Raw genomic sequence first — 14,897 nt, forward strand, 5'->3', positions numbered from 1 at the left:
ACTACTTCTGGCCTAGAATGAGCCACGATGTATAGGAGTACGTTAAGAAATGTGCACATTGTCAATACAACAAGCACACTAATAAGTACATTAAGGAACCAATGGTGATCACTTCGACACCAAGCTCATCTTTTGAAAGAATTTCTTTAGATATACTTGGACCTTTAGAAATAGGTAATTATAACTATAAGTACGTATTAACAATTCAGTGTGAACTGACTAAGTTCGTAGAAGCATACCCGTTAGAAAGAAAAGACACTGAATCTGTAAGTAAAGCTTTTGTAAATAATTTCGTTTTAAGATATGGCATTCCAAGCGACATTATAACGGATCAAGGTACCGAATTTATGTCTAGTGTATTTAGCGATATTTGTAAATTATTAGGTGTTAATAAGCTACACTCTACTGCTTATCACCACGAAACCATAGGAGCGCTTGAAAACACACACAAAAATCTAGGTGCGTATCTTAGGATTCAATGTAGTAACAACCGCACCGATTGGAGCACTTGGTTAAGTTATTGGTGTTTCTCATATAACACCACCGTGCATACCGAGACACAATATACGCCATTCGAATTAGTTTTCGGCAAACACTGCCGTTTGCCCAATAATTTAATTTCTTCTGTCGACCCTCTCTATAATTATGATAGTTATCCTAAAGAATTTAAGTATAGGTTACAAAGAGCTCAATCAGAAGCTAGAAATAATTTAATGTCTAGTAAATTTAGTAGAAAAATAATGTACGATAAGAAAATAAATTCTGTTCAATATAAACCAGGAGACTTAGTACTTTTGAAAAATCAAGTAGGCAATAAATTAGATTCTATTTATAATGGACCTTATGAGGTTATAGAAGATATGTCACCTAATGTTAAGATTTCAAAAAATGATCAGATATATATAACTCATAAGAATAACACTAAGATGTATTTGAAATAAAAACAAGTTAATGTTATTTTAAAATAAATAAGTTAAAAAAAAATGTAAATTCATACACGTATGTCACTTTTTTTTTCTTCCTTTGTGGGGGTGAAGAGTAACTTTACGGGGAGATGTAGTATATCCCTAATTAACACTTTAACAGTAACTTAACGTTACTGTCTGCAACATACATGTGACGCACGTATGTGAATAAAATAGCATGTAAGCAATAATTTACTATATAAAGTATGTTTAGTTTTACTTGTCCCTCTTCTGTATTGATAGTTGACAATACAACACACATCATCCACAATGACCAGTTTTACTTAACCTCCATTCAACCCTCCAACTTCATCATATCTCAACCATAACTACACAAATATTTTTCATTTCATTTATATACAGACTTTATTTACAGGTTTTTTGTTGCTTCTTGTTTAGGTACTAAAAATAGAGTATAATTAAAACAAGATAGCAGAGTCAAAATGTATTAAAAAAACAATATGGATGTGAATTATACAAATAATAGTAGTTTTAACAAAACATTATCAGTCATATTCATATTATGCAAAATAAATGCAGTCACAAATAGACAAGTTTAGTTCGAAAAAGTTTGTGGAAAACAAAAAGGTATAGAAATTAAAAGTAAAGTTCATTCTTATCGTCATCGTACTTTGTATTGCACGGCGGGCCTCAAGAGAGCTGTGCACGGCGATCTAATGCTGCTCCCACACTGGGCTGCTATACATATTACACAACATTTACCTAGAGCAGCCAGTGTGGGATCTATAATACAACTATACTATAATACATCTATTACACTACAGTTAGACCGAAATAAGTCTACAGCAATTTTGCGTGCTTCTAGATTTATTACTTCCGTATACAACATTGATAGTTCATTAAACATAGAAAGAATAAATAGCAACAATCCTTATTTGGTGTCCTTATCTTAAAATTTAACTTTTTTGAGAACCTTTTGCTGTCTGAGAAAATATACCTCTATATGAAAATACCTCGGGTTTATTATAAATATCACAATATCAGTTTTTTTTTTAGTTTAAGTTCATAACATTTGGCATCACAGAACTTGTATTTTTTATTAGAAATGCGTATTTTTGTACAGTGGGTTTAAGAAAGCTACCTTAGAGGATGTTATTTAGTTATAAAGACTCAAAATTACATCTTTAAATTAACAAAAGAAGGTGTCAGTTCGCCTACTTCGGGGAATACAAGAACTCCTGTCCATATAATAAAATAGGACCACTGCAGTCAGCGACTACATCCTTTTTGATAAAAAAATATGTTTAAAATAAATGACAGGTGCCGTAGCCGAATGGCATTTCTGCGACGCGAAACGCCGCGAAAGGTATAGTTTGATTCTGTCGCGCCAATACGCAAGAGCGATAGCGATGGATATTTACGAGCGTTTCGTTTCGTGAGCGTTTGTGCCATGCGGCTACGCACCCGGGTCGGTCACATTTACGATCGACGAAACCGGGTCTCTTTTCATAGAAATAATTAGCGACGTTCCATCATACAAGTCGTCCGCACGTTTGAAAGTGCACGTTTTCGTTTAAAATAATAAATATAAATTTGTTCATATCGCAGTTTTTAGATGGAGCGCCACATTTTTTTGTTTTAATATTTGTCATCTCAATATTTGGTCTCTCATCGAAGTCTAAACGGATAAACATTTTATTTCGTAAGCGAGACGCACACAAGATGAGCTTCCTCCGACCCGCACGACGAAGCGTCCCGTGGAGCGGCTCAGTCGTCGTCGTCGGCGAGATGCAGCGGCAGCACGGAGGCGGCGCCGAAGGGCGACCTGTAGGCGACGCCGGCCGCCGCGAACAGCTGCGCGGGCGGCGCCACGTTGGCCAGCAGCAGGCGCGGCGCGGGGGCCGGGAGTGCGGGGGGCAGCAGCGCGGCCAGCGCGGCGCGCGCCGCCACCAGCACGCCCTCCCACTGCCCGCTCTCCTCGCTCTCCCCGCCGCCCGGCTCCACCACCACCAGCGCGCCGCGCGACGAGCACGCCCACGCCAGCACGAGGGGAGTGCTGGAGACGGGGAAACACGATTACGGTACATACTTATAGTCATACTAGTTACATATTGCTTTATGTAATTAAAAAAAAAAGGAAAAAATATATTATGAAAAAAAGTAAGAAAAAATAAAAAAAAGTAAATTTACGTCTCGCACTGAATAATTTCAAAGAATGACAGGCAAAATGTACAATTTCGATATATGAGTGTTTTAAATCAAAGACAGATAAATTCATAGTTGAAAACTAAAGATCGCATCGAAATCGGATTAGCATTTTTTTAAGATACAAGTTGCCAAAGTTGGGAAAATTTGCTTTAGGCCACTTCGAAATTCCTTTGCCAGAAAGTCAGAAATAATATATTTTTCTCAAACATGCAATGAAATATTGTCTTTACGTTCCTTAAAATGGGCTGGGAAGTATCGCTTTTTGGGCGCAACAACTCGAGAGGACTGTAAAGGGATTTCATATTATTTTTTAGGCCTAGGCCACAAAAAAAATAAAGAAAAAAATTAAAAAATATACCTATTTAAACAAACTAAGCCAACTTTGGCAACTTGTATCTTAAAAACTACTGATCCGATTTCGATTCGGTTTTTAGTTTATAATCATGAATTTATTTGTCTTTAATTTTAAAAACTTACATCTCGAAATTGTACATTATTTCTACCGTTTTTTGCAGTTATTCAGTGTGATACGAAAATATAAGTTTTTTTTTTTTAAATCTTAGGTTTTTTTCTAATATTTTTTTTTAAGTTACATAAAGCAATACCTTTCAATTGAAACATGTTTTGTCAAAATCGGACGACGTACAAAAAAATTAGATTTTTTTTTTCGGTTTTCGTAACAGACCTCGCTTCGCTCGTCGTCCTAAGTGATTAAATTATGATATCCTCGGAATTTTTTATTTTATTTTGATGTGTACTATCACTATGTACTTTTCTGTGAAAGAAAAATATATTATTTCTGACTTTCTGGCAAAGGAATTTCGAAGTGGCCATATAAAGCAAATTTTCCCAACTTTGGCAACTTGTATCTTAAAAAATGCTAATCCGATTTCGATGCGATCTTTAGTTTTCAACTATGAATTTATCTGTCTTTAATTTAAAAAGAACGCATATATCGAAATTGTACATTTTGCCTGTCATTCTTTGAAATTATTCAGTGTGAGACGTAAATTTACTTTTTTTTATTTTTTTCTTACTTTTTTTCATAATATTTTTTTTCCAATTTTTTTTTAAATTACATAAAGCAATACCTGTCATTTGAGATACGTTTTGTCAAAATCGGACGATACAATAAAAAGATAGATTTTTTTTTTCATTTTCATAAAACACCTCGCTACGCTCGGCTTCCTAAGGGATGAAATTTCGATATCCTCGGAAAAAATCGTTTACTTTGATGTCTACTATCACCATGCAAAGCGGCTTGCTTCCATCTAAAAGTGCAGCTTTTGGCCAAAAATTCTCCATAACAAGTATGACTATTATGTCGACTCACATCTCTACGGTCGCCTGCGAAGAGATTATCCATTTTTCCACCTTATTACGATGCGATAAGGCGAAAAACTGAATACGTCTCTTTGTAGTCGACTGTACGATACGGACTGTATGATAAAGGGGCGGGCGAAGCACGCGATGCCTCCCACTCGAGTTTGAGACGCTCTTAGTAATTTAAGGGGTGGGTAATAGTACAACAAAGATAATTAAAAACGAGTGGCAACAAATTAATGCGCGACCGAAGTTCCCTCTTCGCGTTGTATTTACAAAACATAATATGGCCATTTCAATTTTCGTCATATTTCCATAATGAGCTCACATTATTTAACTAGTGCGATAATATAGCGCCATATGTACTGCAATAGTACATTACGATACAAGTGCGTAAAAAATGAAGTTCGAAACGAGTGGCATAAATTAAAACACGACCGAAGGGGGTGTTTTAAATCGACACGAGTTACGAATTTCCTTTTCGCACGTGTATCGTACGACGTTTTTCAGTACAGATGTGCCTCCGAAGTTTCGACCTGGCATATAATGAACCACTTCTCGCACTAGTGCGTAAAAAAAACAACATCTGTACTGAAAAATACGTTATTAAAATAAAACGTTGGGAATTTAGTTTCAAACGAGTTTTACAAAATATCGATTTGATTCACTTTGGATTTGGACCGACAAAAATAGCCAACTAGAATTATATAAAGCTGCCAAATAGTTTGACAATAATATCCGTCTTACAATTAAACACTAGTAGAAAATGTAGTTCGATAAAAATCCTTAAAATCATAAAAAAAACCTTTCAAAAATGATTAAAAACAAATCACAGCCAACTTTACACCAACCTGGATCTCATTGTCAGAAATAAATTGAAAACATCGACGTTAGATTAATAAATACCGAAACCTAGGCAATCATGTCCTGTGAAAAAATCCCATACATCAATTCTCCATCACAACTCTTATTTACAATATTACAGGAATCAATGTCGTGAGTTTGAGGTCAACTTTCAGTGTATCCAATGTATCTAAACTCTATGAATGTTGAGACAATTTCTAACAACATTTTCACTATGTTTAGAATGTGTCTGTGCGTGTGTGTGTGCACGTACCGCTGGTGTTGCGCCGCGCTGTGCGGGCCCGCCGCGCCCGCCGCGCGGGGCTGCGGCTCCTCCGACCTTACCCACGTACGGCCGCAGCTCGCTAGCGAACTTCACACCAATAAAGAATCTACGCGAGATCTTGCTGTGAGTATATATGTTAAAGTGTAAAATACTTTTTTTTTTCGAGTAATAGAAGGACCCCCGCAATGCGGGCCCTGTGCCCGTTAATATTAAGCTACTACAAAAGCAAGTCAGTGGTACAATTTATAAAGACTTCATAGACACTGTACAGGCGGTACACTGTGGTGAGAGTACATGGTACACACCTCGGGTGCTGCGTCGAGGTCTCCGGGTCGTGCAGCGCGAGCAGCAGCAGGTCCGCCGCGGGGCGAGGCTCCGTGGCCGCGAGCACGCGGCCCCCGCTCAGGCGGTACGCGGTCAGCGCGCTCGTCACTAGCGGACACGTGTCTGTCAATAAAAGTACTGCAGTTAGGGTTCATAATTAATAACTAGTGTGAGTGAAACGGTAATGTTGATGATTTTATCCATTGTCCACTGCTGAATGAAATGTAAATGTTCTGTGAGGGTCGCCCCGTGAGGTGGCGTAAGTTGGAGTGAAGTGGTGGTTACCGTCGAGCGGCACGACGTAGGTGTCGACGCCGTGCGCGCGCAGCACGCGCGCCGCGGCCACGGCGGCGGCGGCGGCCGGCCCGCTGCCCGCCGCCACGCCCGCGCAAGGCCGCTGGTGCGCGTTGCGCGGGTCCAGTCTACACAACACATAAACTTATGTAAAAAAGTAATATCATCATTTTTTTTATTCATATTTCAGCTTGGAGTCACGAAAGAAGTTTTAGAAATATGGAAAAACAAAAAAGCGAAAAGTAAAGAAACGAAAGATGTCGAAGAAACCGGTTCAAAAAAGAAAATATTCAAGTGAAGCTGAAGATTAACAACCTCGATCTAATCATTAGACGAGCGATAAAAAGAATCAACGTTATCTGATCGATTTATTAAAACCGGCTCAATTATGTCGATATTACTCCACCGCTTTCATTAATAAGGATTCAATAATAAACATTCTACTATGAGCCAGCTCCAGCAAAACGAGTTTCAATCTCATAGCGTCACCCACGTATTCCAAAGCGAAGAGACATGTTCCGAGTCGGGATGACCGAATCGATACAAACTCGGCTATTCTGCGTCAGCGCACGTCACAGGTCTCACCTGCGCGTCCCGCCGACGAGTTTCAAGGCCACGTCGGCGGCGGCGCGCGCGTACAGCGCCCGCGCCGCGTGCTGCGTCTCGTCGTCCGTGCGGCGCAGCGCGGCCCACAGGCGGGCGCGCAGCGCGGCGCACACGCTGGGCAGGCGGGTGCCGGAGTCGGTGACGTAGTCGCGGACGCCCCGCAGCGCGGGCGGCACGGCGACGGGCGCGGTGTCGGGCGGGGCGCCGCGCAGCACGTTCTGGTCGTGGCGCAGCTTGCCTCCGCCCTCCCCCGCGCCCGCGCCCGCCGCCGCCGCCAGCTCCTCGCGCGCCGCCGCCACGCGCACCACGTCGGGACGCATCTGTTGCCACAGCGCCTACATAACAAACGAACACCTGAACATGAGGCACGCTCCGCTCGCTTGCGAATAGACTATGGGGAGCTTAATCGTACACTACGAGGTGTATTTTATCTTTAAATCTGCGAGGGCGGCGTCACTGATCTGCGTTAATTTGAAATCGCGGGAAGGTCTCGCAGTATGGTAATTGCGTAGCCGCACGGGCCGTCCTCACGAAAAACGGGAACATTAAAATAATCCTTTGGTTCATGTTGTAAAAAAATCAAAGTATTTAAAAACCCGAATTCTCATGACGATACCTCTTTATCAAAAAGTGCCAAGTTGCCCTCGAAGTCGAAGTCATCGTCGACGGCTTCGAGCGCGGCCGAGCCGAAGCAGGCCTCGTTGCGGCGGCGCGCCTTGTCGCCGCCCGCCGCGCGCCCGCCGGCCTTGGGCGTCGACCCGGAGGCGCCGGCGCCGTAGCTTCCTGCAGGTCAATCACTACTTTATCAAATTTACAAATATTTGAACAAAAAGTGGAAAAAAAATCTGTCTTGGCACCCACTCTAGTTTCACACCATGCACACTGTTTGTCATAGCATGGACAGTGCAGGTGTTAAGGAAATTACATAATGTAAGACAGTAATGTGTGTAGTTGACATAGAAAACAACACCTTGTCCTCTTATAATATCCTCTTATGATAACCTCTTGACTACTCACTTACCGGACTGGACCCTAAAAGGCTAAAAGTTTCTGCCACCTTAGCCAGTACCTTTAAAAGAAAAGTAATTGGTGAAAGGAAGTGCATACACACCAGCGTGAGTGTTGCTCCTGTTCTTAGCCTGAATGTCAATAGGCTTGCTCCTCGCCGGCTTGCCCTTGTTGGCCACGGGCGGCGGAGGCGGAGGCGCCGGCGCCTGCTCCTGCAGGCTCTCTCCGACCGTTGCCCGGGGCACTCGCTTCTTGCCCGCGACTGGCACTGTGCTGTGGGCCGTGCCACCTGACGTCTTGCCGGAGATAATCTCCAGGGATTTTATATCTGATGCTCTGTAAAGATTACATTTTTAAAGAGAACAATGACAATAATAAATAATTACAATTTAAAGATAAAATTTTATTTCTGTTACTGTTTTGTTATGTTGTCAATACAAAGAAGTTTATTTTAAGTAGTTGTACATTGATGAAATGTATACCAGGATAACAATCACCCGACAAACACAACAGGTGAAAGCGTGGTTCCAAACATATTACCTGCAGAAGTGGAAAAAGCAATAAAAACACAAAAAAGAGATAAGGCCCCCGGAGCGGATGGTATTAGCAACGAATTTCTGACTGCTAACATAGAAATCCTTGTACCACCTCTCACCACCATATTCAATGATGTGCTACAAAGAGAGATAATCCCTAATCAATGGACTACTTCGACAATCATACTATTGCCCAAAATAGGCGACCAAAACAACATTAACAACTACCGCCCTATTAGCTTGATGTCAAATATATACAAAATCTTCGCTAAAATTATCCTTAATAGAATGACCAAGATCCTAGATGAAAGCCAACCGAGGGAACAAGCAGGATTTAGGAGCGGATATTCAACCCTGGACCATATACATGTAGTTAAACAACTCTTTGAAAAAGCGAAGGAATTCAATATCACGCTACACTGCTGTTTTGTGGATTATAGCAAAGCCTTCGACTCTCTTGAACACGACAAAATCTGGCAAGCCCTAATAAATCAAGGAGTTGAAATCAAGTACATCAGAATCCTAAAAACATCTATGAAAATAGCAAGGCCAAAATTAAGTTGGACAGAGAAGGTGAAGAAATTAAAATAGGAAGAGGAGTCCGTCAAGGCGATCCAGTGTCACCAAAACTCTTTACGGCTGTCTTAGAAGAGGTATTCTGTAAATTAAATTGGGAGGAATGCGGATTATCAATCAATGGCGAAAACCTCTCGCATTTAAGATTTGCAGACGATCTCATATTAATCTTACCATCTAAAACCAGACTAAACGAAATGATATGTGACCTAGATACAGAAAGCCAGAAAGTAGGGGTAGTATGAACACCCTGAAGACCAAAGCCATGACCAATGGAAAAGACAAAGAACCCATTTACGTCAACAACAACATGATCGAGTATGTAAATGAATAGTTATATCTAGGCCAAATTATATCCCCACACGACTTGACTACGAAAGAACTAGACAGGCGTATTGGAAACGGGTGGAAGCAATATTGGAACTTAAAAGAAGTTATGAAAAATAAAGAAATGAGTATGACCATAAAAAGGAAACTGTTTGATACCTGTATACTTCCTGTCCTAACTTATGGTTGCCAAACATGGGCACTAAACAAATCCCACTACAAAAAGCTAGAGATATGTCAAAACGCTAGGGAGAGAAGATGGGAAAGCGGTTAGCCGATAAAGTTAGAAACATAGATATAAAGAAATGTACTAAAACAAAAGACATTACTACAACAATTAAAAAGTTAAAATGGCAATGGGCAGGTCACACAATAAGAGGGAAAGAAAAGTGGTCTAAAACGATAATGTACTGGTTCACTAAATACAAAAAGAGGAAACGTGGCAGGCCAAGAAGAAGATGGGAAGATGAGATAAAGCGTGCAGCAGGAAGTTCCTGGACTACAATAACAAAAGACAGAGACAAATGGAAGGAGTTAGGGGAGGCCTTTGCCTACAAAAGGCATACAGACAAAAACTAGGAAATATAATATATTATGAGTGTCAACAACAAAATGAAATGTAACAAAACATCTGAAATAAAGGCTATTTTATTTATTTATTTATTTTATTAAGGAATAACACAGTTAGTTATGCACAAATATCAAGACCAGTACATAGCTAAGATTTCCTCAATTTCCATTAATTAAAAATAGTCAGACCAACTTAAGTAGCAATGTTGGATGTGAATTTCAACATCATTACTATTCAGCCTCATGTTTATTTACCCGCTTCCCTAGATCCTTTTGTCTGTTTTTGTTTCCTCACTTGTAAAACCAATGTCATTTTAGTAAAGAATGTGTATAGAAACAGCATGAGGATCCAGGATGTAAAAAACCGGCCAAGAGCGTGTCGGGCCATGCTCAGTGTAGTTCCGTAGTTTTCCGTATTTTTTTCAAACTTGTTCAATCTATCAAGTTCAAAATAATTTTCCTAGAAAGTTTTTATAAAGATCTACTTTTGTGATTTTTTTTTCATATTTTTTAAACTTATGGTTCAAAAGTAAGGGGGGGGACACATTTTTTTTACTTTAGGAGCGATTATTTCCGAAAATATGAGCATTATAAAAAAATGGTTTTACTAAACCCCTATTCATTTTTAAATACCTATCTAACAGTATATCACATTAGGGTTGAAATGAAAAAAAATCACTCCCCGCTTTACGTGTAGTGTAGGGGGAGGGGGGGGGGGTACCCTAATAAAACATTTTTTTACACTTTTTATTTTTGCACTTTGTCAGCGTGATTGATATACATATTGGTCCCAAATTTCAGCTTTCTAGTGCTAACGGTTACTGAGATTAGCGGACAGACGGACGGACGGACGGACAGACAGACATGGCGAAACTATAAGGGTTCCTAGTTGACTACGGAAACCTAAAAATTCAACTCAAGTAACCTGAAATATCTCTAGCTGCTGGTATTAAGTTGTAACTATCATACTTGAGATGTAGACTAGTTAAAACTGCTAAAAGGACTTACTTCAGCGTAACCTGAGCTTTGGGATAAGGGAATCCATTCCGGAACGGTTTGGTGAGCGTGATGGAGGCGCCGTCCGCCGCCAGGATGGTGCCCTGGTAGCAGCCCAGCGGGGACCCGCAGCGCACCGACACGCCGAAACCTACCCACTGCGCCATGCTCTGCACAATCCACTAAACCATGCAACGCACCAACAAACAAACCGTTAGTAACAAACAATATTGTGGATCACAGTGTGAAAGGAATAATGACACACATCGCCAGTGTTGCCAGATGGGTTTGACGTTCCGTTACGCACACTTCTTAAAAATAGTACGCCAGTTCAAGTTTGGGTACCTACACGAAAATGACAAAAATCAAAATGTATAGTCTACCAAGAAATACATACATATATAACTCATGATAAAAATTGGTTGTCTGTAGAGTCGGTTTACGGACGGTAGTTTAACGTGATAACGTCAAACATTACAGTAGTATAGACAGGGGCGGTCAGAGTATAGCAAAAGGGGCCCGATTCTGGGACTTTTTTCACGTTTTTTTGTTCTTATTTGAAAGAATGCATTAAAATAAGCATCTTTTATAAATTAAAGTTTTTTAAAATAGTAGGTATTTTAGGAGTTAGAGTGGTGCAAAGTTGCAAAATTTTCCCGTAGCATTACTAAGGCGCCAGAGACAGAAAGCGATATCGACGGAGCCCCGCTTACGCGGGGCTCCTATTCTGTGCAGTTTGGCCTTCGGCCGTTTGAAGATACCTAACGAACCTAACCTATACCTATATAAAAGTCGTCATTTTGTATCCTAGACCGTTTGCGAGACACGCGTTAATTTTTTTAAAGTGCTAGTGCCATTTACTAATCTTAGAACCCTAATATCTCAGTAAATATTAAAGGAAAAGAAAAAGTTTATATAACAAAACATCCTTATTTAAACGTGTTCTATATATTATGATTTATCACTATTAACATAGATTATATTGGTAAAAAAAATCATCGAAAATTTTCTAAGTCTCTGGCGCCTTAGTAACTACTATGGGAACATTCGCAACTTCGTACCTACTGCTCTAACTCCTAAATAAGTAGGTTTTTCAAGCAACTTCATTCTATAAAAGTTGCTTATTTTAATGCAATCTTTCATGTTTTTAAATTACAAACACTCAAAAATAATAAATGAAAATTTTTAACAAACATTTTTTAAGTTCTAAAATCGGGCCCCTTTTGCTTATACCCCAACCGTCCATACACAAACCACTTGCTCTTGCTTGGTGGACTTGAGGAACGGGACAATGACGTCATCTTTTTCGTGCATGCAGCCCGTAGTAACGGTTATTAGACGTTATCACGTCAAAATAATATCTTTTCATAAAGAGATTGCAAAGAAAGTAATACAGCCATTTGCGTTTGTTTTTAGTAAAAGGTACCACTTTATCGATAAGGTTAGTTTATAGACGAATCTTTATGGCATTAGCGCCTTGTTGGCAACCGGAAAAACGGTAATCCTCTACATATTCGCGCAAAATGGGCCAACAAACGGGACGCAGCTTTTTTAGAGGAGGACGCAGCAGTTAGAGGGAGTTCGCAATACTGATATCTCGCTCTGTTGTATAGCTGCGTCCCGTATGTTGGCCTGTGCTGGGCTAATATGAAGAGGGGCACGTACGTTTTACTAGAACAAACACATATTATATTAGAGACGGGTCAGTAATTTATTAGATAATACTTATAAAACACATTTATGATCGACTTTTGTTCGGCTTTATTAGTTCATATATTTCTATGTAGATAGCTTTTAAGCAATAAAACCACTTTTCCTTGGGGTGAAAACTACATGAATCCATATTACCTCCATATCCATAGTACATGTATTACGCGGTGAAAATTTTCTTTGTTTCTCCGCAGATAACATCGACCTAATTACCTATATTAATACTTACAATTGATCCTTTCTTGATCGATGAAACTAAAACTCACTTTCAAATTATTCAAGAAAACAAGCCGTAAGCCCGGTAAGCCGCCAAAGAAAAGAAAACGACTTTATGCCGCCTATGGCACATACAATCATAATATAATCACCGTATAGACAAACTAAATCAAACCGTAAGGTGTAACGAACATGTTCGATATTGCATTGACTAATCGATTAGATTTGATGATACTTTAACGTCATTAACGTCAACTTCTCTTGATTTCATCTTGATTTGTGTCATATTTGTGTATTGCCGCACTTGGATGCACAGTACAGATAATCTATAGAAGTATGGGTGCGTTCCTAAATAATATTAAGCTTCTGTACCGTTATTTGAAGCCTATTTAATATATTGAGACAGCGATACTGCTTGTAGATGCGTAGCGGTTCACAGCAGGTACCTACAGCTGAACACCTGTAAACAACTTGCAACTCCAGTTTTACGATTCAGGTTTCCCCTTCCACCAGGCGACCCGTGCCGTAGGGACGGCAACGATGTTTCATCATTGGCGTTCTGTTTGTCGGAACGTTCGGTTCACTACAAAAAATTCTTAGAATTCCTTAATTCTTGGAATTTTTTGTAAGTTTAATCAAAAATATCGTTTTAGAAAACGGTTTTACCGTTCGTTTACTATTATAAATTAAATGTTTTAGAAGCTGAGCACCTGATCGATTCACTTTGAGCGCAGCGTGTCGCGTAAGTAAGCGATTTTTTATTTCTTTTTCAGTTATTTTTTTCAGTGAATCGATTCGTCTTAAGCACGGAACAGGTCAAAAAAGTAAAAATTTAAAAATGATCTCCCTGTCCTCTTTGAGACTAAAACAGTCCTAATTAAAGTCGTAATTGACGCGATTAGTGTTTGTTTTGCCTTGCGACCGAAGATGAGCCTGTGCTGTGACCTGATAATTTCCGTGCGTGCCCATTGTGGTAGGTACTGTGCTGCGGGATAAAATTCCTTTACAATCTCTTTAAATAGATCGATATTCTGTAACGGAATTCAGAAATAGATCAAAAGTCGAAAGTTAAAGCCTATAGCCGCCGGACTTGGCATTGACCGGGGCGTCAATAAATATTTATTGATTCTAAGTATCATGTTGGCTTTTATATCCGATCCCTGTGCGCCTTAAAATCGACTTTCCGCTCTAAAGAAAGGTAACTAACAAACCTATATTATTAGCGTCTTTGGGGAACATGTTTGTGTAATCCGAAAAATGTTCCGTAAATAAATATGGGCAATTTTAAATGCACAGTACGGCATCGTCAGGGATACCTCTGAAAAATGTAGTTTGGTAATGTTCTTATGCCTTAATCAAATCTAAGCCGCTTGCCAGTGGAAGTAAAGGATTACAAAGTGAAACTCAGGTATGTAGAGAGTTGTATTAATTACCAAATATAAGTTCCGGTTAAAGATAATTGAGAAAATCCGCATACGAGAGAGTCACTCTTTAATCCTTAACTATAATAATAGCGTTTAATAACGCAAGGCGAGCGTATTTGATTAATTTGATTACTTGGCTGCTGCGTAAGCAGAGTAAAAGGATGCATCATTGCACTAGCTTACTAAAAACTTCTTACCTGCGCAAGGTGTGAAGAAATTTACAACCAGTATGTTTTTATTTTGTGTATAGTCCGCTTAAGGATATTAAAGGCTAGTATAATAATTATTATTCTGTGGAAGCAGGCATTAGTGGAAAAAATATCAAGTGTTAAGACGGTGTAAAAGCACTAGTCTAACACAGTAGGCAGTGACCCTGTCTGCAGAGCCTATGGTTCTGGGTTCGAATCCCAGTATGGGAATATGTTTGTGTGATGCACACAAACACAAATAGCGGGACGTAGTTGAACGAAAGAGAGCCATCCTCTGAAAATAGCCTTTTATTTGAATGGCTTTTCCCTTTTTACGTTGAGATTATATTCAAATAATTATGTTTATATGAATTGGATCTTTTTCCTTTTACTACGTCCATTTTTTCCCGAGTTACGGTTGTGTTATTATGTATTTAAGTATACATATGTCTATAATAAGAGTAATATGTCGCCTTGCCACCATAGTACAAGCCTTCCTCAGTTTTTGGCAAAATAGATTCCCCAATGTCTATTTA

General features: G+C 39.6%; 2 protein-coding genes across 5 annotated transcripts; one reads left to right on the forward strand and one right to left on the reverse strand.

The window, feature by feature from the left end:
* Window positions 1-1,397: 1,397 nt before the first annotated feature.
* Window positions 1,398-11,087, reverse strand: LOC125234671 (enhancer of mRNA-decapping protein 3). 3 transcript variants are annotated; one of them, XM_048141011.1, is made up of 7 exons: window positions 10,836-11,087; window positions 7,922-8,154; window positions 7,427-7,593; window positions 6,790-7,145; window positions 6,196-6,332; window positions 5,892-6,033; window positions 1,398-2,982 (listed from the first exon to the last, which is right to left on the reverse strand). In XM_048141011.1, exons 1-7 carry the CDS (start codon window positions 10,988-10,990, stop codon window positions 2,694-2,696), a joined length of 1,479 nt encoding a protein of 492 aa, XP_047996968.1. In that variant the 5' UTR covers window positions 10,991-11,087; the 3' UTR covers window positions 1,398-2,693. The 3 variants fall into 3 exon arrangements, with proteins under 3 accessions (XP_047996968.1, XP_047996967.1, XP_047996969.1); XM_048141010.1 differs by having other exon boundaries at window positions 6,790-7,164; XM_048141012.1 differs by lacking the exon at window positions 6,790-7,145.
* On the forward strand, window positions 4,964-6,663 carry LOC125234673. 2 transcript variants are annotated; one of them, XM_048141014.1, is made up of 3 exons: window positions 4,964-5,464; window positions 5,544-5,709; window positions 6,395-6,663. In XM_048141014.1, exons 2-3 carry the CDS (start codon window positions 5,545-5,547, stop codon window positions 6,500-6,502), a joined length of 273 nt encoding a protein of 90 aa, XP_047996971.1. In that variant the 5' UTR covers window positions 4,964-5,464; window position 5,544; the 3' UTR covers window positions 6,503-6,663. The 2 variants fall into 2 exon arrangements, with proteins under 2 accessions (XP_047996971.1, XP_047996970.1); XM_048141013.1 differs by having other exon boundaries at window positions 4,964-5,453.
* Window positions 11,088-14,897: the final 3,810 nt, after the last annotated feature.

The sequence above is a fragment of the Leguminivora glycinivorella genome, chromosome 16 (genome assembly GCF_023078275.1).
Source record: "Leguminivora glycinivorella isolate SPB_JAAS2020 chromosome 16, LegGlyc_1.1, whole genome shotgun sequence".
Taxonomy (NCBI): Eukaryota; Metazoa; Arthropoda; class Insecta; order Lepidoptera; family Tortricidae; genus Leguminivora; species Leguminivora glycinivorella.

What these genes read in the sequence shown, in the direction of transcription:
- LOC125234673 (XM_048141013.1), top strand. Translation starts at nt 5,380, where the DNA reads ATGTCCTGTGAAAAAATCCCATACATCAATTCTCCATCACAACTCTTA. An exon ending in ATATTACAGGAATCAATGTC is followed by an intron (nt 5,454 to 5,543) that starts GTGAGTTTGAGG and finishes CACTATGTTTAG; the next exon opens with AATGTGTCTGTGCGTGTGTG. An exon ending in AATCTACGCGAGATCTTGCT is followed by an intron (nt 5,710 to 6,394) that starts GTGAGTATATAT and finishes TTCATATTTCAG; the next exon opens with CTTGGAGTCACGAAAGAAGT.
- LOC125234671 (XM_048141010.1), bottom strand. Translation starts at nt 10,990, where the DNA reads ATGGCGCAGTGGGTAGGTTTCGGCGTGTCGGTGCGCTGCGGGTCCCCG. An exon ending in CTCGTCGGCGGGACGCGCAG is followed by an intron (nt 6,333 to 6,789) that starts GTGAGACCTGTG and finishes TGTGTTGTGTAG; the next exon opens with ACTGGACCCGCGCAACGCGC. An exon ending in CTACGTCGTGCCGCTCGACG is followed by an intron (nt 6,034 to 6,195) that starts GTAACCACCACT and finishes TTTTATTGACAG; the next exon opens with ACACGTGTCCGCTAGTGACG.